The sequence below is a fragment of the Lactuca saligna genome, chromosome 2, assembly GCF_052625555.1.
Source record: "Lactuca saligna cultivar CGN05327 chromosome 2, ASM5262555v1, whole genome shotgun sequence".
In the NCBI taxonomy this organism is placed as follows: domain Eukaryota; kingdom Viridiplantae; phylum Streptophyta; class Magnoliopsida; order Asterales; family Asteraceae; genus Lactuca; species Lactuca saligna.
In genome coordinates this window covers 138,840,674-138,865,683 of record NC_136418.1, presented here as the reverse complement: position 1 = coordinate 138,865,683, position 25,010 = coordinate 138,840,674, and the positions used below count along the sequence as shown (strand labels likewise).

Below are 25,010 nucleotides of genomic sequence, written 5' to 3'. Positions count from 1 at the left end.
CAAGTTAAGTCGTCCAATCGTTTGTTTACTACTTGCCCGAATTTTCAATTATCATTTTAGAATCTATCTAAAAGACAAATAAAATTTACACCAAAAGAATAACAAATGCTATAATAATTATATTGTTTTGCAAAGATGCTTTACCCTGAGAAGAAAAAAATCATGTAACGAAAGAGAGAAATCCCATCCTTCATCCGTCAGCAAGATAATCCTTCTGCAACATGAAGTTTTGTCCCAACATCTAGGCGGTCCATATTTGTCATCTACCTCAAGGGCAGTTCCACTCACATGAGTTGCTACAAAAAGCATAGTATTTACTCAAAGAAAGGTATTAAGTATGAAATCGCCCTTTTACTTGTATTAAGAAAGACATCGATGAGAGATGATAAAAATACTAAGAATTTGCAACTGAAAACAACCAAGAAGCAGAAAGTTCACTTGCCTAACTAAAGTAACTATCAAATATTCTCGATATTGTTTATAATGAAAGTTCACTTGCCTAACTAAAGTAACTATCAAATATTCTCGATATTGTTTATAATGAGTCGTAATTTCTAAAACAGTTTACAATAACATAATTGGGAAAATGACAAAAACCTTTCAGCAGAGAAGGCAAGATGGAGAGTCTGGAAATAAGCTTTACATTTTCTGGTTTGACATGAGAATGGTATATATGAAAGGTTAATCTTTAAAATAACTGGTTTTATTAGAAAGTAATTAATTCTTTACTTGGTACCAGTTTACCACCAATGTAATCAGTTCATAATATTTGTTATAAACAAACAATTAACTTATAAAAAGTTAGAAAACATATCAAAATATTGAATAGTTGTGTATGTGGCCCATAAACATGAAGTCTGGCTTGTCTTTCAAAACAAAAGAAGCAAGTTTTTGGATTGCCCTTAACTCAAGAAACCTAAATACATGATACAAGATTCTAATATTGAAGATACTAAATTTATGAGTCAGTCACATCTTGAGCCATTTGCGAGACAACATCAGCTAAATTTGAAGACACTTCTTCCTCAGAAATTCGCTCAGAAAACTCAACCAACTCCAGTGCTGGTTTACATCTGTGAACTGACAGCTCTCCTCTAACCTAACAATCAGATTCAAACACAAACATATTTACGATATGTGATAAGACACATCACAAACAAACATAAACATGATGATGGAATGTAATTATCTATTCCATTCCTTTGTGATACTCTTCCTTGATTTCCATCGTACAAAAAAGATCCTTAATATTATATTATTTGACAAAGAATGAAAGATTAATCTCTAAAAACCAAAGTTTTTTTTTATTTTTTATTTTTTATTTTTTATTTTTTTTTTAAATTTGAAATTTTCTTTTTAATTGATTGTTGTTGTGACTCAGCATCCACTGCTAAAAATGGATAAGAGGGAAATAAAATAAGCAACCTATTGCATTAGAACCAATCATTATTGATTATATATCTCTATTTTCGAAATAAATAAAGAAAGTAAATTGCTATTTCTTGTAATTACCTTTTCAGGAATTCTTTTATTTACTTCCAATGACATAAATGCCCCAATTGAGTGCCCCACCTCTAAGGAGATAGAAAATGAGTTTAGGTCATACGTATGAAACTCTTAATAAAAATTTAATCATACTAAATACCACTATAAGAGGGACTTCAAGAGCATGCCGTTCTTGCTGGGTGAAATTGATCTGAATGAAGAAAGAAAGGTGTTCAGATTTAAAAAAATGTAAAAGATTATCAAAACAAAAAAGGGAATGTTGGTTTTATTTAAAAAGGGACAAAATATTCAATCTTTATATAATTTCTTGCTACAAAGACGAATTTGTCCTCAGAAAAGCCGGATTCTTGAATTCAAGTGGACTAATGTTTGTTGCTATTTAATTAAGTTAAAGACTCAAAAAATATTACCTTATGATCAATTTGTTATTTTAGGCTAAACAACTTCCCATGCTCCCGATCCTAACAAAAAAAATTGACACAATTCCACAAAAGAAGAAATTAACTAAATTTTTTTTAACATTTTACCACTCTATAAGTACCAACCATTTTTAATCAATCAAAACTGATTCTCAATAAAAGATAGAAATGAAGAAAGAATTCCTTTTCTGAGTGCCAATTCCTGATCATGTACACAAAAAAATTCACAATCAGTCATCAATTACAACCCTTCATCTCTTCATTTTATAAAATTAAAATGTTATAGAACACTTAAAACCTGCAGTAAATGTGGAAGAAAAGAAGATAATACACAATAAAATTCAAAGTATATCCAAATCCAAATGTAGGTTCACTCATCTGAAAAGGAAAAAAAAAAGCAAAGTCAATTAGGATTCATTCAGAAATTTCTAAATTTTTATGAAAGGAAAAAAACTCATATGGTCTATATACGACATACCTCTTTACTACTACGGTCATGAAGGATACGAAATCCATATTGATTGGTAACATAAGAACCATCTATCTGTTTTATTTTCCAATCGATGTCTATTCTAGTTTTCAACATCAAGATATCGGAAACCCATTAATGATAAAAATGAGATACTAAACATTTATTGAAAGATTTAGACAATTTGACAGAGAAACATGATAATAATGTGTAAAACCCCACAAACCTTCTCAAATCCCAACCATTTCTTTCCCCTACCAACAACAATTGCTTCAATTTGCACCTATGTTCCTATAAGACCCGATTAGTCCATGCCAGCTTTCACGCACAATCTTCCCTATCTGAATCTCTCAGAAATGGTTTTCTCCAAATCAACAAAGGCCCCACCACATATAAAAAGGATATCTTTAGTATCCACCTGCAAATATTCCAATCAACATGAATTCCTAATCAGTATTTTAAAGAAAAGGGTAAATTAGACATTAGCCATTAAGGCAAATAAAAGACCTGAATGCCATCACCCTGAGGCTACTTTCGAGCTCGATTATCAAGAACATTAACAATCTGAAAAATAAACAATCAAATTTTATAAACTTTACAACTTTAAATAATAAATAATCAAGAATGTACATATGAATCAATACAACTCACAGTTCCTTCAAAGCTTTTTGAGCAATGCTTGTTGAACCCTTTCACCAGATACATCTTTGCCACTATTTAAACTTTCAGCCTGCATACATATTTATAAATTTTAACCAAAAACATATAAAAAAAATATATATAAATCTAAGTTTTCTTCCATGAATGCAAACAACACAAGACCTTTTTAGGTATCTTATCAACTTCATCTATGTACACAATTCCTTGTTGAGCTACTTCCACATTGAAGTCAGCAGCCTGAATCCAGTCAACCAAAATACACCAAATGATCAACACGTATATGCATAAAGTCAATGTTGACCAAAACTATATATTTATAACTTACCACAAGAAGCTTATACAATATTGATTCCACATCTTCTCCAACATAACCTGCCTACATAAGAGGGTAATGAATTATCAAGAAACTGATACATACATACATACATACATACATACATACATACATACATACATACATACATACATACATACATACATACATACATACATACATACATACATACATACATACATACATACATACATACATACATACATACATACATACATACATACATACATACATACATACATACATACATACATACATACATACATACATACATACATACATACATACATACATACATACATACATACATACATACATACATACATACATACATACATACATACATACATACATACATACATACATACATACATACATACATACATACATACATACATACATACATACATACATACATACATACATACATACATACATACATACATACATACATACATACATACATACATACATACATACATACATACATACATACATACATACATACATACATACATACATACATACATACATACATACATACATACATACATACATACATACATACATACATACATACATACATACATACATACATACATACATACATACATACATACATACATACATACATACATACATACATACATACATACATACATACATACATACATACATACATACATACATACATACATACATACATACATACATACATACATACATACATACATACATACATACATACATACATACATACATACATACATACATACATACATACATACATACATACATACATACATACATACATACATACATACATACATACATACATACATACATACATACATACATACATACATACATACATACATACATACATACATACATACATACATACATACATACATACATACATACATACATACATACATACATACATACATACATACATACATGCATGCATGCATGCATGAATTTTGTATCTGATGTAAGGTACAACTTATATCAAACCTGCCTGTGTCAAAGTAGTAGCATCAGCAATAACAAAAGGAACATTCACTACTCGAGCTAAGGTCTTTGCAAGTAATGTCTTCCCTATCCTTTCAGTCAAATTCATGATATAACAATCAAAACAAAAGAATTTTGAATACGATAAACAAAAAAGAGAATCAAGAAATAAGTGAAAACCTGAGCTAGTTGGACCCATTAACAAAACATTGCTCTTATCTAACTCAACATGATCCACATCTTGGTTTTTAGTTTCTTGATTTGTATGCATAGATGCATGATAAATTCTCTTGTGGTGGTTATAAACAGCAACTGAAAGGACCTGTCAGATTGTCCATATTGCATAAACGTTACAAATACAGAAATCAAAAAGATAAATCATTTCAATTGATACAACTCTACTGTGAACGTTACAAACTGACGCCCCATAATAATTAGTAAAACACGTACCTTTTTAGCCTGTTCTTGCCCAATTACAAACTCATTAAGGCCTCTGCATATCTCCTTTGGTGTTGGCAACTCTATCCCAAACTTTGATCTACCCGACCACCCATTGTTACCCTGTCCATCGCCACCACACTCTCCACGCTTCTCTTGCTCTTCCACTGCCACACCACCAACATCTACCGTCGGACCATCTACTGTATCCCCACCACCGTAAGACCTTAACTTTTCCCACATTTTAATGCCTACTTTGCTATTTTTTTCACCATCATTAGCAGCATTAGCATTAGCATTAGCAATAGTTCCCACATCTCCCTCCTTCCCGGCTCTAATCCTTCCAATTTCAATAAAGCTCCCTTGAAGAAGCGGGTCTATCTTAAAAAGAAGCAGTACACAAGATACCTAGAAAAGAAACCGAGACGGGGATGGAGAATAAGAACACATATCTCTGGGAAGTTCACGCCAATTCTAATGGACATAACGTTGAACGTAAGCTCATGGTTGATTATCTTCTTCTTTTCACCATTATTGTTCTTTAGTGCCTTCTATTTGCAATTATGAGCAGATGAAACAACGGATGTGTTAAATCACGCACCAAATATCAAATTTTGTATGAAGATTGACCCATAATCCAACAAAACAAAAAACCCTAATCCTGATGTTCGACTTAAGGTCTAGAATCGGGCTGGGGTGAGGGATCGAATTTTGATGAAACCAACCCTGTACAAATTGAATTTTGGGTGAAGAAAGCTGGAAGGAGGCTGAGGATTGGTGCGAAGATGAACAACCGCCATCGCACCACCACCATCACCAGCGCCGGTATGCGTTTTTGCTTGTCGAACGCATCAACTGGATGAAAGAAACTCCCAATCGATTACAGTAAGTGAAAGGATAGAAGAAGGTTGGAGAAGAGTTTTTTGCATCTCATTGGTGAGGATGGTGATGGAAACATAAAGATAAAGATGAGCCAAGGCGGTGGAAGAGAGGGAGGTAAGTGTAACATTAAAAAAAAATTTGTGACAAATGTTTAAAACCCAGAGAAATCTGTGGCAAAAATCAAAATCCCAAAAGTTTCCTGTTCATCATTCTTTTAAGGATTAATAGTATGTATAATAGAATCCTATCCAAACTCTAAAACAATAAAATAAAACTTAAATATGGAACTTTCCTAAAATGCCCTTGGTTTAATATCCGATTAACCCAACAATCACCCCCTTAATCGGATTTGTCATACGAGCCACTCGTTCAAAACAACGCCGATTCCTCTTCGGTTAGGCTCGCCTCTTCTTTTTCCCATTTAGGACACTTGTTGCTATAGTGACCAAGCTCACCACATTTGTAACATTTAATGTGACTTTTATTCCGTTGGAAACGTTCACCATCTCGACTTTTCTCGGACCCCCGACCTCTTCCTCGGCCACGTACAAAACCTTCCAGATTTGAACCTCCATTGCCACAATGCTTACAAACATGTGATTTTTCCTCACTAGCCAACAACAATCCACCTTGAGTGTCCTCCACTTTCTCGGTTCCTCTTATACGCTCCTCATACGCCTTCAATTTACCAACCGCTTCATCGAATAACATTGAATCCAACTCGAAACATTGCTCTATTAAAGCCACGATTTGAAGAAACAACTTAGGCATCGAATCTAGTAACCTTTTTATCAAATCATCTTCTTCAAGCTCATATCCAAGACTCCTTGTTTTTGAAGCTAAACCGGATAATTTTGTCACAAAATCATCAACCATTTCACCCTCCTTCATGCGTAAACTTTCAAGCTCCCTTTTCAAGGTTGCAAGCCGAGCCGTTCTCACCCGATCCACTCCCAAATACCGTGTTTTTAGCCCATCCCACACTTTCTTTGGTTCAATGTAACTCGCCATTTGCAACACCATATCTTCGGGTATCGCTTGAAACAAAAAGGCAAAAGCTTGTTTTGACTTCTTTTGATTTGATGCTTCACCTAATGCCTTTGGTTCGATCGTCTCCCATATGCCATGTGCATCCATAATCGACTTGACTTTGACCGCCCACACCGGATAATTCGTTTGAGTCAAAACCGGAACTTGATATGTCATCGAACCTTCTTTCATTGCCATTCTTCCTTTTTATAGCTTCAACCCTATTCCGATCAAACTTGTTCGAAGAGATCTATTCCACCGATCAAGAAAACAAGCAGCCCCGCTCTACCGTCTTCTTGCACCTGCAAAACGAACCAAATCCAAAGTCACCTGCTTTGACGGATCTCTTCCGTTCGTTTATTCCGCACCTCCCCGGTTAGTTTCTTCCACCCGAACAAGCCTCCGATCAAAGGATGAAGCCTACACCCCTTACTCGAACCAACCCTCTTTAACCTTTGCTTTGATACCAAGTGTAGATAAGAAACAAGATACAACTTTCTTGTGTTGTGTTGCAAGAGCTGCCGAACAACAAGGAAAAAAGAAAATGACTACAAAAAAAGTAATTACTTGATTCCAAAGGTTTCACCAAAATGTGGGTTTCTCACTCAATTAAAAAAAAACAAACTATTACAACTATATATACTAACTTAAATAGAATCCTACCCAAACTCTAAAACAATAAAATAAAACTTAAATATGGAAGTTTCCTAAAATGCCCTTGATTTAATATCCGATTAACTCAACACTTTGGAAAAAACTTCGAACCTGATGCGTATGTATTTTGATGCGTGCCATCTATAACTAGTAGGAGAACAATAACGTTTTTCAATGTCCCATTAAAAGCCCAAAGAAGATAGAAACTTAGAAGATGACGTCTTATAAAAATATCCAATACGTAAACTTAGAAGATGACGTGTTATAAGAAGTAGGCGATTTAAAAAAATGTATTTTTTTATTCGTTGAAGTTTATTTTACACATAAACGTAAGAGTTCGTACTAGAGTCCTATAACTAGTTCTTACATTTTGGCGAAAAGAAAACGGTCAACGCGAAAAGAAAACGGTCAAGAAGATGTGAGTTATAATAATTAGTTTTACTGATACTAATTCTTTTAAACACTACTATCTACATCTATATATTTTGTGCTCATAACTTTAGTATACAAGACTTATTGAAATCTATTGAGGAGCTCCATAGCTCTGGTGAAAAAACAAATCAAATATATCAAACACAAATGGTATATACATATATATATATATATATATATATATATATATATATATATATATATATATATATATATATATATTGTAACATCCCGAAATATCAAGAGTAGAGTTGAAGGGATAAAAGAGTAAATTGGGAAAGAGTGACTCGGCGAGTCAGTGTAATGGACTCGGCGAGTAGGCGCTAAGTGGAGAAAACCTTAATTCTCGGGGTTGAGCCTTATATAAAGATCATTATGTTTCCCTCCCAGCCTCTTTATCACCCCTTGAGCCCCAGAAAACCCTAAATCACGAAGAAGCACCATTGTTGAATGGATTGGAGCTTGGAGAAGTAATTGTGAAGGAATTTTGGGAGATTGAAGGCTTGGAGCAAGGAGCTTTGTTTGGATTCGAGTCTCATTTCAGTTGGGGCATTCCTTTGAGGTAATATCTCGTTTTTTTGAGTTGCTATTTCTTAGATGCATCATTTTGGGGGTGTTGGAGATCATATCTTTGGATGTATTGGAGTTTAGAGGTTAGATCTGAGGTTGCTACCTCAGATCTGGAAGGGAGAAGGTCTAGAGTGCATGAAAGTCCCTGTTTGTGAGTGGTTGATGGAGCCATCTTGTCCCAAATCCTAGCCCTATGTGCAAACGGCTTAGATCTCCTTGGATTCACGTAAAGTTTGCCACTTTACGTGATGGATGGGTTGTAGGAGGCTAGATCTATGTTTTGGATCAATTGCATGGCCTGGAGTGCTTCTGAATGGATTCAGACCAGTGGTACTCGACGAGTCACATGGGTGGACTCAACGAGTTGGATGAAGATGGCCTGGAACTCGACGAGTTGTATGAACAACTTGGCGAGTAGGTTGAAGATAGCCGTAGACTCGACGAGTCTGTTCTTGGACTCGACGAGTCTTGTCGAAGAGTCCCAAATATTTCCTGGTTGAGTCGAGAATCGGTGAGTCAAGGGATGACTCGGTGAGTTGTGTGTGAGTGGACTCAGAGTTGTGGGACTCGGCGAGTCTCGGGGTGACTCGGCGAGTTGAGTCGCGGATTGGGGAAGTTCTGAACACGGGGACTCGACGAGTCGACGGGTTGACTCGGCGAGCAGGGTCAACCAGGAGGATTGACTTTGACGGAGGACTTTGACTAGAACCAAGAGTTGACCGTTGACTTTTAGGGCTTGGTCAGCGATGTGGCCTTTGGGCCAAGAGAGGGGTAAAATAGTCCTTTACCCTTAAGAGGGTGCCATGATAGGGTTGATCCTAGTCTCGAGTGTTATATTCATGAGAGTATTTGCCTTACGTGTTAGGCGGTGGCGGGTTCGAGATTCAAGTGTGGGGATGTCTGCTTTTTGTTTGTCAGGTGAGTCTTCTCACTATACTTTACCTTGAGTAAGTAACCAGAGTTATGTGATCAGAGTATTTGTATGCTATATGTACGTGATGTGTTGTACTGCATTACTTCTATGTGATTTATGCTGTGCATGTTTATAGAGTTGGAACCGGAAGGTTCCCAGAGTTAGAACCCGAGGGTTCACAGAGTTTGGGTGCACGGACCCATAGAGTTATAGCCTCGAGTGGCTAATATGTGTTATGTGTGGTATTTTGGGGAACTCACTAAGCTTCGTGCTTACAGTGTTTTGTGTGATGTTTTTTTCAGGTTTCTTTCAGTATCACGGGACGGCACCGGCTTGATTGTACACACCAGAGAAAGAGTCATATTTTGGAGGATCCTGGTTTTTTATGCAAGTGAAAATGGAGTCATGTTTTATAAATCGACTATGAATGAGATTTTAAACAAGTGTTTCTAAGAATAAAATGATTATTTTAAATGAAAAATTTGTCTGGAAATTTACGGTGTTACAAGTTGGTATCAGAGCCTTGGTTTGAGGGATTCGGATGCGCCTTCGGGTAAATCTGGACTCAAACTGAGGAAGTAAGAAAATTTTTAAGGAAATAATTTTCTAAAAAAAAATGAATAAGAGTTTAAAGAGAAAGCGAGAAGGAGCAGTGTGTACAATCAGCCAGAGCCCGAACGGTGATTTCCCAAAATACCCTTATTTTTTTTTTGTGTTATGAGATATGTATGATGCACTTTATGAGATATTATTGCATGCTAGAGACAGGCTAGGTATTTCATATGTTAGGACTAGAGTGGCCTAATTTGTGATGCCTTAACCTAGGACTCGTTGTTATATGTGTTATGCTTTTTGATGGGTTTTGGTCATAAGACATCCTATGTGCTCATACAAACCCTAATGCTAGGATCTAGGTTTCTCTATTGTACATGCTTTGAATCCAAGACTATAAACCCTAATTCTAGCATACAAGTAATCATATTAATATGTAATTAGGTTTAAGATCATACCTTGATTGTTGTGTAGCAATAACAATCCCAATTCCTCCTTGTATTGACTTTGGAATGCTTAGAGTCACAAGTGTCACTCCTCTAATGGCTCACAAACACCATAAGCAAATGGAGAAGGTATAAAGAGAGAGGTGAGAGGTTAGAATTCGTATCTAGGACCTCTTGGGAAGGGATTCACGAATTCATGACCCTAGGGGTGTTTATATAGGTGTAGAGATAGAGTTTCAGTCATTATCCTTATCTAGTTGATTATCCATTAAGCAACCAATAAGATAATCCTTGAATCCTTATCATACTCGAATTCTAAGGCTTTCCAACCTTAAATTCGTCCACCATATAAATAAGATAATCCTTACCTTATTTTGTAACTATCACATAATTACAAATCAGCCCCTCTAGTTTAATTAATTACATTTGATCACAAAACTAATTCTTAATTAATTATTGACCAATATTAATTAAACAAATATGATTTCTCCTTTAATATATTATTCTTATAACATATTAATAAATCATATTATCCTCTCTCTCTTTATTCATTTCTCCAATCAAGTTGCTTTGGTGAAGGCAACCCAAAAGGACCATGCACCATCGGGTCAAGTACATACCAAAATAGTTATGGACTTAGACACTAATCCAACACTTTTGAGTATGTGATGAGTGAGAGTATCCAGTTAGAACCCATGAGGGGTAGAGTTACAGAGTTCGGTGGTAGTTTCGAGGATGAGCCGAGAAGGTGGAGTTATCACAGAGAGGGAGTCCTATGTATTCTTCGATGCTCGAATGCTGCTTGCTTTGTGCTTTGTGGAACTCTCGATGATGGGAGTCAGCTACCAAGTGAATATGACGATATTCAGGAGGTAGATGGCTGGCATCATTAGGAGCTCTTCAGCAGCTGATAGCAAAGAAGGGGAGGACAACGGAAGAGCCTAAGGAGTAACCCTAGCCAGATGAGTACGCTTGCAGAGTAGAGAATTTCGCTGGGGAGCAAGCACGCGCGATGGGATTAGTGAAAGGGCAGGTCGAGCAGTTACTTAGAAGCTCTGGGATGGTCCTTGTGGAAAGTATGGGTAGATGTGGCAGGTAGTATGGGCCCGTACTACTGAAAGCAGAGGACCCATACTTGATACAGGGAGTATTCTGAAGGTTCTAAGGAGCGGATTGAGGAGTGATGTTATGGTTCGAGTACCATACATCAGAGCAGATTGAGGAGTGATGTTATGGTTCGAGTACCATACATCAAAGCAGATTGACGAGTGATGTTATGGTTCGAGTACCATACATCAGAGCAGATTGAGGAGTGATGTTATGGTTCGGGTACCATACATCGGAGCAGATTGAGGAGTGATGTTATGGTCCGGGTACCATACATCGGAGCAGATTGAGGAGTGATGTTATGGTCCGGATACCATACATCAGAGCAGATTGAGGAGTGATGTTATGATCCGGATACCATACATCGGAGTGATGTTATGGTTCGGGTACCATACATCAGAGCAGATTGAGGAGTGATGTTATGGTTCGGGTACCATACATCAGAGCAGATTGAGGAGTGATGTTATGGTTCGGGTACCATACATCAAAGCAGATTGAGGAGTGATGTTATGGTTCGGATACCATACATCAGAGCAGATTGGGGAGTGATGTTATGGTTCGAGTACCATACATCAGAGCAGATTGAGGAGTGATGTTATGGTTCGGGTACCATACATCAGAGCAGATTGAGGAGTGATGTTGTAACACCGTAAGTTTCAAGACAAAATTTTCATTTAAAATTATCATTTTAATATTGAACACTTGTTTAAAATCTCATTCATAATTGAATTACAAATCATAGTTTCATTTTCACTTGAATAGAAAACCAGGATCCTCCAAAATATAACTCTTTCTCTGGTGTGTACAATCGAGTCGGTGCCGTCCCGTGTTACTGAAAGAACCTGAAAACAACATAACACAAAACACTGTAAGCACGAAGCTTAGTGAGTTCCCCAATATACAACTTACGCATATACGCCTTTCCAGGCCCTGACCTTCCGGTCCACAACACAACGCCTTCCGGCCCATAACGTATTGCCTTCCGGCCCATAACACATTGCCTTCCGGCCCATAACACCTTGCCTTCCGGCCCATATAAACATACACAGCACGCATAACAATTAACTTACCACATATAACACATATATCACATATCATATCCGACCTTCCGGTCACACAGTCAAACCCTTCCGGGTACAGTATAGTGAGAAGACTCACCTCGTGGATACTGAAAGTTAGCAACTCCTGAAATCACTCGTACTTGATCCGCCGAGCTACAAACTCCCTATAACATCATATATCTCTTATTAACACTTTTATCTTCCAAGTTAACTGACCCTAAGAAATCACACATAGGTCAACTCTGGTCAACAGTCCACGGTCAACTCGATCGGACTCGGCGAGTACTCTGGCAACTCGGCGAGTCTAGTCGTCCTTCAATCCTCTAAGGTTTCCCTTCTACTCGTCGAGTATCCTCGTTGACCCGACGAGTTACTCCTGGAAGAATCGCGGGGCCACCCCGACTCCACTCGCCGAGTCTGAGGAACAGCTCGACGAGTCCCAGTTATTCTTCAAGCTACTCGCCGAGTCTGCTCATCTGACTCGGCGAGTCCATGCCATGCAACCGCTCAAACTGCTTCCTAAGGTCATAAGTGCTCCGACCATTCATAGGTCTGGCCTTCCTCTACTGGTCCATTACGTAAGGTCTTCATTTAGGTGCTCAAGCTACACCCCGAGACTTATAATTCACGTGTTGACCTAAGGCATAAGGATTTCAATCCAAAACCTTCACCAATTCCCGAAATGCACAGATATGGGACATTCTGGACCTCCAAGGGTCCCAACACGGGGTTACAATCGTTTGGGGACTAAGGTAACATTCAATCTATCCACAAAAGGGTTCCATAAACCCTAATCCTCTAAATACATCACCATAGCAGAGTATACTCGAATTCTTACCTGGATAATGTACTCTCTCTGTCCCCAATCCTCAGAACGTGATTCCCTTGCTGTTCCTTTAGCCAAGCCCTTCTTTTCCTTGCACAACAACTCCTTCAAAATCACCAATGGCCTTTAATCTTGCTCTAGATGCACACAATCGATTTAGGGTTCTTCTCAGAAGGCTAAAACGAACAATGACGGCCTATAAGTCCTTTTTATACGTCCCAAAACTGAACGGCTAGGGTTTTCGCTAAACAGCGCAGACTCGCCGAGTCCCTATCTGGACTCGTCGAGTCCAGTCGCGAATCCGCGATCAGGTCTGCGATCCTACTCGGCGAGTCTGGCTCCAACTCGCCGAGTCCCCTCTTAAAACACCTCAAAAATATAATTTTAACAATACTTGAAATTCCGGGCTGTTACAGATGTTATGGTCCGGGTACCATACATCGGAGCAGATTGAGGAGTGATGTTATGGTTCGGGTACCATACATCAGAGCAGATTGAGGAGTGATGTTATGGTCCGGATACCATACATCAGAGCGGATGGAGGAGTGATGTTATGGTTAGGGTACCATACACCGGGGCATATTGAGAAGAGATGTCATGGAATGAGTACCACGGTTCGTAGTGAAGGTTGTTTGTGGTTCTCCGGTTATTCGGTCATGAGTAAGTTCGAAGAGGCGTCCCTTGAGAGGGAGATCGAGAGTCCCTCAGAGTATTTTAGTAAGGAGTCAGTGAGAAGGGAGAATTTCGATCTGAGTTGAGCGATCAGTCGATAAAGGAGATGTCACCTCCTATGATCGGGGAGGTCCTGATTATGTATGTGTGAAAATATGAGAAGCATGATGTTTTAGTTTTGGGTTTAGGGGTAAACCCTGCAGGTCGTCATTGATGATGATTTCCCACCAGAGTATCAGGTAGCATGTGTGCCGCAAGGCAGTGATTTATCATGAGCAGATAGTCAGTTGGGACTAAGATATTTGAGGACCACACTACACCTATTTGGGTATAGTAGGAGGTATTGTAATGGTATCAGTGGGGAGTTCAGTCGAGTTCAGCAGTGCAGAGAGTTTTCTATCCATGGGGTGTTGAATTTGGGAGTGAGTACCTGTTCTTGGGATGATCCCGGTGTTGGAGTGTTGGTTGATGAGTTGAGGTGAGGGGTACGGTGATTTTATGGTTCAGTCTATGAGCCAGGGATGTTATTGAGCAATTGAGTTGTTTGGTACTAGATTGGTACGAGATTTGGAACGACTAGAGGCAGACGTGACGAGAAGTTCTTAAGGAGTTCATCAGAGGTTCAGAGTATATGAGGTCGATTCATTTCCTTAAGGGGGATTATCGGGCGTTGTGTAGCACTTTCCGGGGGCAGGTGCGATTTTGCTGGAGAAAATAGTTATGGGTTGGTTGTGTGCTATTTGGTGATGGTTCGAACCCTAAGTGGGGGAGAACCGGGTGCCGTATGTAAGAAAGCAGAGATTTGTCAAGAGCAGTTATAAGTGGAGTATAGAGATATGCAGTAAGGAATCATGAGACCAGAGATGTCGGTGATCGAGGAAAGGGGTCAGAGTGAGTTAATGCGGGAAGTACTTGTTTGAGAAGGATGAATGTCTCCACGACAGGTGTTTATTAGTCAGGAATCTGGTATTGGTCAGTGTTGGGGCAAGTAGATAGAGAATGATTGGGCAGCCAACTCCCGGGTCGGTATGCGTATCCTTGTTTGGATTTTGAGCGGTGGGAAAAAGGGTTTCGGAGAATTATCAGCATATTTCATAGCGTTAGCGTTTCTTCGTATTGCAATTGAGAAATTGAATACACCGAAGTTGCAACTTAGGAAAAATGAAGATCTAGTTATGGGGTTTAGAGGGAATGTATTATTGCATCTATATGGTGCTTGGGGTAGGAGATCGGTGGTTATGGCAGGATCTCGTGACGTTCGGTGGGGGTGTTCCGAGGTATCCGGGTATTGATATCTTTATTTCGAAGTTATTCGTGAATCTTGAGTTGAGACGACTTGTGGTATATCAGGTATCTATGGATCCATTGAGATCCCTTCGAGTATGGGCATCCAGGGAGACTACTTGGGAGAGTGGATCTTCGCAAGGGTGGGCATCTGTTATGACGATTGCCTCCAGAGTCTGTGATGAATATTCGAGACGAGTATGGGTAGCCGCCTATGATATTCTGTGGAGCACGAGCTAGTGGAGTCAGAGGGTGTTGTGATACTGCGGGGAGCTGTAGTACTCACTAGTCAGAGGGTGTTGTGATACTGCGGGGAGTCGTAGTACTCACTAGTCAGAGGGTGTTGTGATACTGCGGGGAGCCGTAGTGCTCACTAGATGGCAAGAGAGTGTGGTGATGGAATGTTCTCCGATCAGTGTATGATGTGGAAGAGTTTTGGGCTTGAGTAGCCCTAGTATTGAGTCTTTGGAGCCTGGATGTTGGACGAGGGGCGAGACTGGGGTCCCCGTCTCTGTCGGGGAATGTGGTGAGATGCGCAAGGGATATGCGCAGCAGAAACCAGAGATCAGAGTGGAAACGATCCTCGGTTGGATTGTACTTTCTTGCATAAGGAAAAGAGAATTTCGTGACTTGCGTGTCACGGGGCCGGGATAGTGGTCACGGGGAGGAAGTTAGTGGGATATTTGGATCATGATTTGGGTGACCTTTGGAGGCTCAGCTGTGGAGTCAAAAGCTGACCTGGTGCCCAGTCTCGAAGAGGGATATGAGATGAGCTAGAGCTTATCATGATGATGTATGAGGACACCTCAGAGGGAGTGAACGATTCAGACGCTCAAAGACATGCTTCGGGCATATGTATTAGATTTCGGAGGGTGTTGCGGCACGTATTTATCCTTGGTTGAGTTATCCTATTTCAACAGCCATCATTAGTGCATTGGTATGCCACCCTTTGTGCTGTTGTATGGGAGGAAGTGTTGGACCCTCATTTGCTGGGGAAAGTGTTGATTCGTGGAAGTGAAAGTTGTAGTGAGAATGGATGATTTGGAGTATGGTGGTCGAACATTGTGTCTGTGATAGTGGTATGGAATGACATCATGATGGGATGTCTGCTGAGGACGCGGAAGGATTCTACGGATGTAGAGCCAAGAGTCTCAGGATGGATGCAGGGATGGAGTCTGGGACTCCCAACTTGATTCTGATCAAGGGCTGTGTGCGTAGTGGTGGTTTCTCCTGGGGATGTTAGAGATGTCATCAGTGTGACGGGTTTTCCTAACCCGAGAGTGCGAAGGTTGGTGTGGCATGGGTGTATGATTGCGAGAAGAGGACTCATGGGAGTTGCTCTGGGATTCAAGAGTGGGTCTTTCCGTCGTCACGGATTGGATAGAGAGGGATTCGAATCGGGGATCCGATGGTTCATGTCTTCTAACCCTTATGGGTCGAGTGATTGTTGAGATTTGGGGCAGTGATACTTCATGGGTAATTCTCGGATCGTTGTGTGTGGTCATCAGAGGGTACATCCGATGCCCGATTCGAGACAGTGGTCAGGACACAGTAAGGAAAGGGAAAGTGTGTTCGAGTTTTGATGGGTATGCCTTGTGAGATCTGGTCCGATTAAGGCCAGGTGGCACGTTGTGGGGGTATTTCCGGAGTTGAGTTGCTGTAGGCTTCGAGGACGAAGCCTAATTTAAGTGGGGGAGAATTGTAACATCCCGAAATATCAAGAGTAGAGTTGAAGGGCTAAAAGAGTAAATTGGGAAAGAGTGACTCGGCAAGTCCATGTGTGGACTCGGCGAGTAGAGTCGCGACTTGGTCGCGTGTTAAGTGGCCGACTCGGCGAGTCAGTGTAATGGACTCGGCGAGTAGGCGCTGAGTGGAGAAAACCCTAATTCTCGGGGTTGAGCCTTATATAAAGATCATTATGTTTCCCTCCCAGCCTCTTTATCACCCCTTGAGCCCCAGAAAACCCTAAATCACGAAGAAGCACCATTGTTGAATGGATTGGAGCTTGGAGAAGTAATTGTGAAGGAATTTTGGGAGATTGAAGGCTTGGAGCAAGGAGCTTTGTTTGGATTCGAGTCTCATTTCAGTTGGGGCATTCCTTTGAGGTAATATCTCATTTTTTTGAGCTGCTATTTCTTAGATGCATCATTTTGGGGGTGTTGGAGATCATATCTTTGGATGTATTGGAGTTTAGAAGTTAGATCTGAGGTTGCTACCTCAGATCTGGAAGGGAGAAGGTCTAGAGTGCATGAAAGTCCCTGTTTGTGAGTGGTTGATGGAGCCATCTTGTCCCAAATCCTAGCCCTATGTGCAAACGGCTTAGATCTCCTTGGATTCACGTAAAGTTTGCCACTTTACGTGATGGATGGGTTGTAGGAGGCTAGATCTATGTTTTGGATCAATTGCATGGCCTGGAGTGCTTCTGAATGGATTCAGACCGGTGGTACTCGGCGAGTCACATGGGTGGACTCGACGAGTTGGATGAAGATGGCCTGGAACTCGGCGAGTTGTATGAACAACTCGGCGAGTAGGTTGAAGATAGCCGTAGACTCGGCGAGTCTGTTCTTGGACTCGACGAGTCTTGTCGAAGAGTCCCAAATATTTCCTGGTTGAGTCGAGAATCGGTGAGTCAAGGGATGACTCGGTGAGTTGTGTGTGAGTGGACTCAGAGTTGTGGGACTCGGCGAGTCTCGGGGTGACTCGGCGAGTTGAGTCGCGAATTGGGGAAGTTCTGAACACGGGGACTCGACGAGTCGACGGGTTGACTCGGCGAGCAGGGTCAACCAGGAGGATTGACTTTGACGGAGGACTTTGACTAGAACCAAGAGTTGACCGTTGACTTTTAGGGCTTGGTCAGCGATGTGGCCTTTGGGCCAAGAGAGGGGTAAAATAGTCCTTTACTCTTAAGAGGGTGCCATGATAGGGTTGATCCTAGTCTCGAGTGTTATATTCATGAGAGTATTTGCCTTACGTGTTAGGCGGTGGCGGGTTCGAGATTCAAGTGTGGGGATATCTGCTTTTTGTTTGTCAGGTGAGTCTTCTCACTATACTTTACCTTGAGTAAGTAACCAGAGTTATGTGATCAGAGTATTTGTATGCTATATGTACGTGATGTGTTGTACTGCATTACTTCTATGTGATTTATGCTGTGCATGTTTATAGAGTTGGAACCGGAAGGTTCCCAGAGTTAGAACCCGAGGGTTCACAGAGTTTGGGTGCACGGACCCATAGAGTTAGAGCCTCGAGTGGCTAATATGTGTTATGTGTGGTATTTTGGGGAACTCACTAAGCTTCGTGCTTACAGTGTTTTGTGTGATGTTTTTTTTCAGGTTTCTTTCAGTATCACGGGACGGCACCGGCTTGATTGTACACACCAGAGAAAGAGTCATATTTTGGAGGATCCTGGTTTTTTATGCAAGTGAAAATGGAGTCATGTTTTATAAATCGACTATGAATGAGATTTTAAACAAGTGTTTCTAAGAATAAAATGATTATTTTAAATGAAAAATTTGTCTGGAAATTTACGGTGTTACATATATATATATATATATATATATATATATATATATATATATATATATATATATATATATATATATATATATATATATATATATATATATATATATATATATATATATATTTGTGTTTTGTCATTTTGTATGATGCAACTTTTAAAGCAATTTGATTCATAATAAAACAACACTATTTAAGCCCACTAAAGGAGAAACATTTCTTAGATCCATACATAGATGTTTCCTTTTTACGCATCTAAAACCAAAATGTCAAAAGTGTCGATCTTCTTTTCGATGGGTTAATCAATAAGTTTACTTATTTTCTTAATGGAAACCTCAATGCAAATAAATGTTTAAAAAAATCTCTTTAATTATATCGTATCAATATTTGAAATTCGAAAGCTCTCTACAACATACTATATGCTCCCCAACAGAGTCTAATTATGTTTTCGACAAACTGAAGATATTTCATCAACCAGAAATAATGGAATCAAGACAATAATGAAATATACCGGCTAAGACCATCTTTATGAATTGCCAAAAGAGAAATATGAGCTTTTGGTGTTTTTAGACACTTAAAAACTATTTTGTATTCAATTATTTCGAAATTCACTTTCATGTTGAACAATTTTATTAAATAAGATACTCATCAGATGCATGTTGGGTTTTAAGCATGACAATAATTTTTTTTTTTTTTTTTTTTTTTTTTTTTTTTTTTTAATCTTTTATAATATTTGCCTTACATCAATTTTGAGTTTCTAAAACCAACCCCGGTTAGTTTTCATCCGTTTTGCTGGTTAATATTCTTTTTGGTCTAAATTTTAACAAGTTCAAAAATTCAAAAATAATTAATATAAACCTTCGTAACCTTCTATTTATTTAAAATGTTTTTTTGGATTTACATTTTATCTAGTTGACATATCAAAACTTATATAAACTTAAAGAAAAACAATTTATAAATAAATGACTTGAAAGTGTCGATATGATAAAAAAAATGTCACTTGCATATTCAATAGGTACAATCTTTAATTGATTTACTGCTTAGCTTTATATTCGAACATCGATGCGTTTTGGTTGAACTATTTTTTCCCGATTGTGTCATACGATCTTCAAATGGGAAAAGTACGAAAGTATAAATACTAGGATTTGACTCGCAGACCTCCCTTTCGCCCTTCAATGACCTCCCGACCAATAACGCCGCCGTGGCAACTGCCCCCACCTTGACGTTTCCATGGCGGGGATATCCGTTAAACGCCATACCCTTCTTTCTCGCTTCAAAATCCTTCCATCACAGGTTTCTCTCCCTATCTGTAACATTAACCTTTTGTATTTTTTTTAAGCATTTCATCGAACATTTGGTGAGCAACGTATTTGTAACTTTTTAGCTGCAGTGTCTTTACCATAAATTCGCTGAAGTCGGAAATAAACCTCGACCCCGTAGCGACAAGTGCTCGGATTTTCAACCAGGTATGTTAGGTCTCTGTATATGCGACAAAGAAATTGTCAAATTGATACCTCATCACTTAAATTTTTTGAAGCAATTTGTTTGTATTGCATTTGGTATGATCAGATGCTTAAGCTTTGTATAATAGAGCTACACTTTGATTTTTTTGCATGTCCGACTTATATGTTCCTAGCAACGTTTATGTTGAGTTTTCTGCAATGTTAATTGTTAACATCAGCATTGTGCTGTTCGCCTGTTCGTATGACTCTTTATGAAGTTAACAAAATGTTTATCGGGAAGGACATCCAAATCAAAGTGTAGCTCCTTCTGGGAACTGAAGGAGCATATCATGTTTCTAACCTAAAATTAAGACGGATTATCCAAGCTTGTAATTATCTTCCTGGGTTCATGCTCATTTGCAATTCGTGAAATTGAGTTGAAGTACTTGATGATACTTTTCAGGTGAAATCAATATTTCTAAATGGAAAAAGATGGATTCCAGATCCTTAGGGATAAGCCGAACAATGGTCCCCTCGGCTCCCTATACTCTTCTAAAGATTCTCCAAACCCAAGGTTACTTCTGTTCATGTTACATTTACTTTCTATGGAGCATTTTTCCACTTATGAGAATGCATTTCCCCCAAAAAAGCACTACTTATTAGTTATTATGGTTTTGAACATAACCAGTTCTACCATTCTTTCTATGTTCTATGATAATTATCAGACCAATAATTCTCTTTACATCATATGTTTCAAGCTAAAAGTTGTATTTGTTTACAGGATTTGAAGCCTACTTGGTTGGTGGTTGTGTGAGAGATTTACTTCTAAATAGAACACCAAAAGATTTTGATGTCATCACTACAGCTGATCTTAATCAGGTTTCCTTCATTGAAACTACTCCATTCATATGCCATTTACATGTCTATGTAATCATGATCCATATTAGTTGTATCATGTATGTATGTATGTTGTATGTTGTATGCTGTATGTTGATTTAACAGTTAAGTACATTGCTATTTTTGCAGATTAAGAAGCAGTTTCATCGATGTCATATTGTGGGGCGCAGATTTCCTATATGTATGGTGCATATAAAGGGATCAATTATTGAGGTACCTTTTTTATATTCAAATTAGTTTTCTGTATAATGTTATCAAATTATGTATTTTGTATGTTTTATAATACCAGGTATCCAGTTTCAAGACTTTGGCAAAACATTCTGAAGATAAAGAAAAATTTCTTGTATCTCACATGCCTAGAAACTGTGACAAATCAGACCTTAAACTCTGGAAAAACTCCATGCATCGTGACTTCACTGTTAACAGGTATTCTTTGCAACTCTTGTGTAAGATTTTGGTTCTTTTATGTTTAATTTTTCTATGGTTTTGTTGATGCAGCTTGTTCTTTGACCCTCTTATGCACAAGATCTATGATTACTCCAATGGAATGAAAGATTTATTGGAGCTAAAAGTAAGACACAACACAACACAATACAATCATCTGCATTTTGCTCACTTTTGTTTTCATTGACTTTGACCAATTCAAGTTTGTTGTTATTCACTTATTTGTGATGTGATTTCAGCTAAGAACATTAGTACCTGCTAATTTGTCATTCACAGAGGACTGTGGTAAGTTGATTTCATCACTCTTGTAATCATATATTTCCATTTATCAAGAAATTTTATAGTTGCAAATTTTAGTTTCTGTTTTAATCTTGATGAACTAACCATGGATTTGTATTATTGTATTCAGCAAGAATACTTCGTGGATTGAGAATTGCAGCTCGTCTTGGGTTATCATTTTCAAAGGATATTGACTCAGCAATTCATAAACATGCTTCATCCTTATTGGATTTAAGCCAGGTATTATTATTATTATTATTTTAAATATGTTATTACAATTATTTTATGTTGTGATATAAGCTTGTTTATTCAGACCAGGATCATGATGGAGATTGATTATATGCTATCGTATGGAGCTGCAGAATCTTCAATCCGTTTGCTTCACAAATATCACATTCTTGAGATTTTGTTCCCATTTCAGGTTATAATTCAACAACATTGTAATATTTGCATTCTTGTTATGATTCATGAAAGAATGTAGTTAAAGTTTTTCAAAATGTTGGATTGTATTTGTAGGCTGCATATATTTCTAGACAGACTTCTGGATCTGAGCAATGTAGCATGATGTTAATGGTATTTAAATTTGACATTGCATCTATTTGTATTGTTATTAAGTTATTAATATTATCTACTTTCTTTCTACTTCGGCTCATTAATTGTCAAATGTAATTTGTTTTTTCAGAAGATGTTATCACATATGGATAAGCTTTTTAGCTGTGATCATCCATGTACCTATCGATTATGGTGAGTTAGCTAATGTACTTGAATTGAAGCTACTACTTATATCAATGAGTTACAATTTGAAGCTGTGTAAATGTTATTGATTTGAGTTTTTGACACAGGATTGGAGTTTTGGCGTTTCATCAAGCACTTGTAAAAAAACCACAAGATTCTTTAGTAGTCTTGACTTTGGCTTCTGTATTATATCATCAAGAATGGACAGCTGGTGTTGAGTTTGTAAGGCAATGTAGTCCATCACCAGTTAGTTTTAAACCCGAAATTTCAGAATCAGAATCATCTGACTTGATATCTGATGAAGATGAACTTTCTGAAAAAGTGAGCCAATTAGCATTGAATGTGTTGGATTCGATTAATGGTTTGGTGAAAGATACAGATAGGATGCATAAAACAAAGTCAAAACTCCCTCGTTTAGTAAGTCAATCTTATTGGTTTGTATTTGAAATTTTGAATGACATTGATTTAATTGGGTAGATGTTTGTTGCTGTATTTATTTTTTTTTATAATATTTTTTGCAGGTATTCATATCCAAGAACTCAGGACATGGTGCTGCACAGCTTTTTAATGTTGTTGCACATAATGTGGAGAATTACAATAAAGGAAGAAGTTGTTTTGAGATGGAGTATGGGTTACTTGGAAAGGGTGATGTTTCAGAAACTAGATTTGCCCTAGGAAAGATCATCTTGAATACTATGGGGTGTAGGGTTGATGATGAAGTAGATTATGAAAACAAACAGTTTATAGAAGAATCTGATTCAAGATTATGGTTACTTAATGATGCCCATATGAAACAGAAATGGAGCACTAGAAAGAAGCAAAATATACTAGTTACAGAGGTGAAAAAGATTAATAAAGATGAACAAGTTTTTGCAGTGGAGAAGGCAGAAGAGATGAACAACACATTTGAATCCAGAATCCAGAAACTGGAAGAAAGCATCATATCAGCAGGAAATGAAAAGTTTCCATCTGAATTAGAATTAGAAGCTCAAACAGAAACCCTAAAAGTAGATGAGTCAAAGTCAATAACTCAAGAGCAAAGCCTTAACAGAAGAAGCCACAAAAGGAAAGGATCATTGTCCATTCTGTCGTCTCTTTTCAAGTGAATCTTAATCTGGAACATCTTCACCTTTGCTTCTTCCATATCTTGTTTGCAACTAAACTCGGATAACATTTTGGGGCTGTTTGAGATGCCTCTTACTGGGCCTGGTAAGAGGCCCGGTCTGACTTAGTCAGATTCAGATTGTCTGTATCACAATTAGAAGCCTCTGATCGGTCATGTTTTCTCTGATATGTTTCTTTCTGGGTCTGATAAGAGGTTGAGTCTGACTCAATCAACAACTATCATATCATACAACTCCTTTGTCATATTTCATTTTTAGGCTATTAATGACATGTTCACTAAATCAAACCAATAATAGTGACTAGTGTAGTATGTTGATGATGAGGTAGGTGTACTGTTTTTAATTCATAAAAAATTACAGTGTTTGATTTTGACTATTTATTTAAATTGTTTTACTTCAATTAATCAGTCCGATATCCTATCTTAGATGATGATAAATAACTAAATAACAGAATTTACAACGGAATAAAAATAATTCTAGCCCTATTAGACCTTTCGCTACAAGTTGTTTTTCGTGAGAAATCTTGTAAAATTCTAACTTTAGTAGTAATGTTAAATCTTTGGTTATTGGCTAATTGCTAATCGACAAATTTACTGTGGATGTTTCAAGATTTTGCTGAAGTTATGTATCAGGTCTCTTATTTTATTGATATAAACTGATTAAAGGTTGTTGACTTGGTCAACAAGGGAGCTTTTTATTATTTTATGTCTTGAAGATAGCCAAATAAATTAATAAAGTATTCAAGTAACGATCATATATCATATTTTTAATCACAAATGTTGAGAGAAGATGAAATTCTTAAACAAGTAGTCATCTTGAAGAAATTAAATTACATACTCGTTTCTAACTTTAAACGACCAACATTGAACCCTCTGTAATAAACCAACAACTTCTAACGATGTTAATGTCCACAAGTTTAAAGTACAATGTTTTATCATATGATCCTTGGTTGTACAGTACAACTTGGTGATGCACAGTGAGTGAGTTGTAAAATGACATAAAAGCAACCCCACTGGAAATTAGGTGGTTTTCTGACAAGCTAATAAATTAAGGCAAGAGATAGGAGCTGTGTATTTGTCAGTCAAATTATTTCATAAAAAAAACCACATTATATGCTTTCTGTTTATTTAAAGAATCAGTAATATTACAATAAAAAACAATATTAGTTAATTCTTTTATTTATTATCATTACTTTTCACAATACCATCCAATACCATTTTGATGTTATAACTACTAGGAAGGGATGAAAAATTTGACATGACATAGACCTCATATCAAAATAAATAGGTTTGGATTGAATTTTTT

The 25,010-nt window shown here is 37.8% G+C and overlaps 3 protein-coding genes across 3 annotated transcripts; 1 reads left to right on the top strand and 2 right to left on the bottom strand.

The window, feature by feature from the left end:
• Window positions 1-844: 844 nt before the first annotated feature.
• Window positions 845-5,640, bottom strand: LOC145030159 (CLP protease regulatory subunit CLPX1, mitochondrial-like). Its single transcript, XM_078978568.1, has 13 exons — window positions 5,566-5,640; window positions 4,853-5,248; window positions 4,583-4,724; window positions 4,406-4,489; window positions 3,380-3,426; window positions 3,217-3,291; window positions 3,046-3,124; window positions 2,902-2,958; window positions 2,404-2,812; window positions 1,917-2,303; window positions 1,646-1,696; window positions 1,513-1,574; window positions 845-1,099 (listed from the first exon to the last, which is right to left on the bottom strand). Exons 1-7 carry the CDS (start codon window positions 5,638-5,640, stop codon window positions 3,053-3,055), a joined length of 891 nt encoding a protein of 296 aa, XP_078834694.1. The 3' UTR covers window positions 845-1,099; window positions 1,513-1,574; window positions 1,646-1,696; window positions 1,917-2,303; window positions 2,404-2,812; window positions 2,902-2,958; window positions 3,046-3,052.
• Window positions 5,641-6,091: 451 nt separating this feature from the next.
• LOC145030158 (uncharacterized) lies at window positions 6,092-6,949 on the bottom strand. The gene has a single exon (XM_078978567.1). It carries the CDS (start codon window positions 6,947-6,949, stop codon window positions 6,092-6,094), a length of 858 nt encoding a protein of 285 aa, XP_078834693.1.
• A 12,899-nt stretch (window positions 6,950-19,848) lies between these two features.
• On the top strand, window positions 19,849-24,085 carry LOC145031788 (Polynucleotide adenylyltransferase family protein). The gene is made up of 14 exons (XM_078980417.1): window positions 19,849-20,077; window positions 20,169-20,250; window positions 20,690-20,800; window positions 21,008-21,105; window positions 21,253-21,336; window positions 21,413-21,549; window positions 21,622-21,694; window positions 21,807-21,852; window positions 21,977-22,086; window positions 22,160-22,267; window positions 22,363-22,419; window positions 22,529-22,590; window positions 22,689-22,998; window positions 23,103-24,085. Exons 1-14 carry the CDS (start codon window positions 20,015-20,017, stop codon window positions 23,685-23,687), a joined length of 1,926 nt encoding a protein of 641 aa, XP_078836543.1. The 5' UTR covers window positions 19,849-20,014; the 3' UTR covers window positions 23,688-24,085.
• The last annotated feature ends 925 nt before the right edge of the window (window positions 24,086-25,010 follow it).

Excerpts from the sequence above, each read along its gene's own strand:
- LOC145030159 (XM_078978568.1), bottom strand. The coding sequence starts at position 5,640 with ATGGCGGTTGTTCATCTTCGCACCAATCCTCAGCCTCCTTCCAGCTTT. Across the intron at positions 4,725-4,852 it reads GGCAAGAACAGGCTAAAAAG|GTCCTTTCAGTTGCTGTTTA; the intron begins GTACGTGTTTTA and ends ACAATCTGACAG. Across the intron at positions 3,427-4,405 it reads TACTACTTTGACACAGGCAG|GTTATGTTGGAGAAGATGTG; the intron begins GTTTGATATAAG and ends TTATGTAGGCAG.
- LOC145030158 (XM_078978567.1), bottom strand. The coding sequence starts at position 6,949 with ATGGCAATGAAAGAAGGTTCGATGACATATCAAGTTCCGGTTTTGACT.
- LOC145031788 (XM_078980417.1), top strand. The coding sequence starts at position 20,015 with ATGGCGGGGATATCCGTTAAACGCCATACCCTTCTTTCTCGCTTCAAA. Across the intron at positions 21,695-21,806 it reads AAGATTTATTGGAGCTAAAA|CTAAGAACATTAGTACCTGC; the intron begins GTAAGACACAAC and ends ATGTGATTTCAG. Across the intron at positions 22,087-22,159 it reads CCTTATTGGATTTAAGCCAG|ACCAGGATCATGATGGAGAT; the intron begins GTATTATTATTA and ends TTGTTTATTCAG.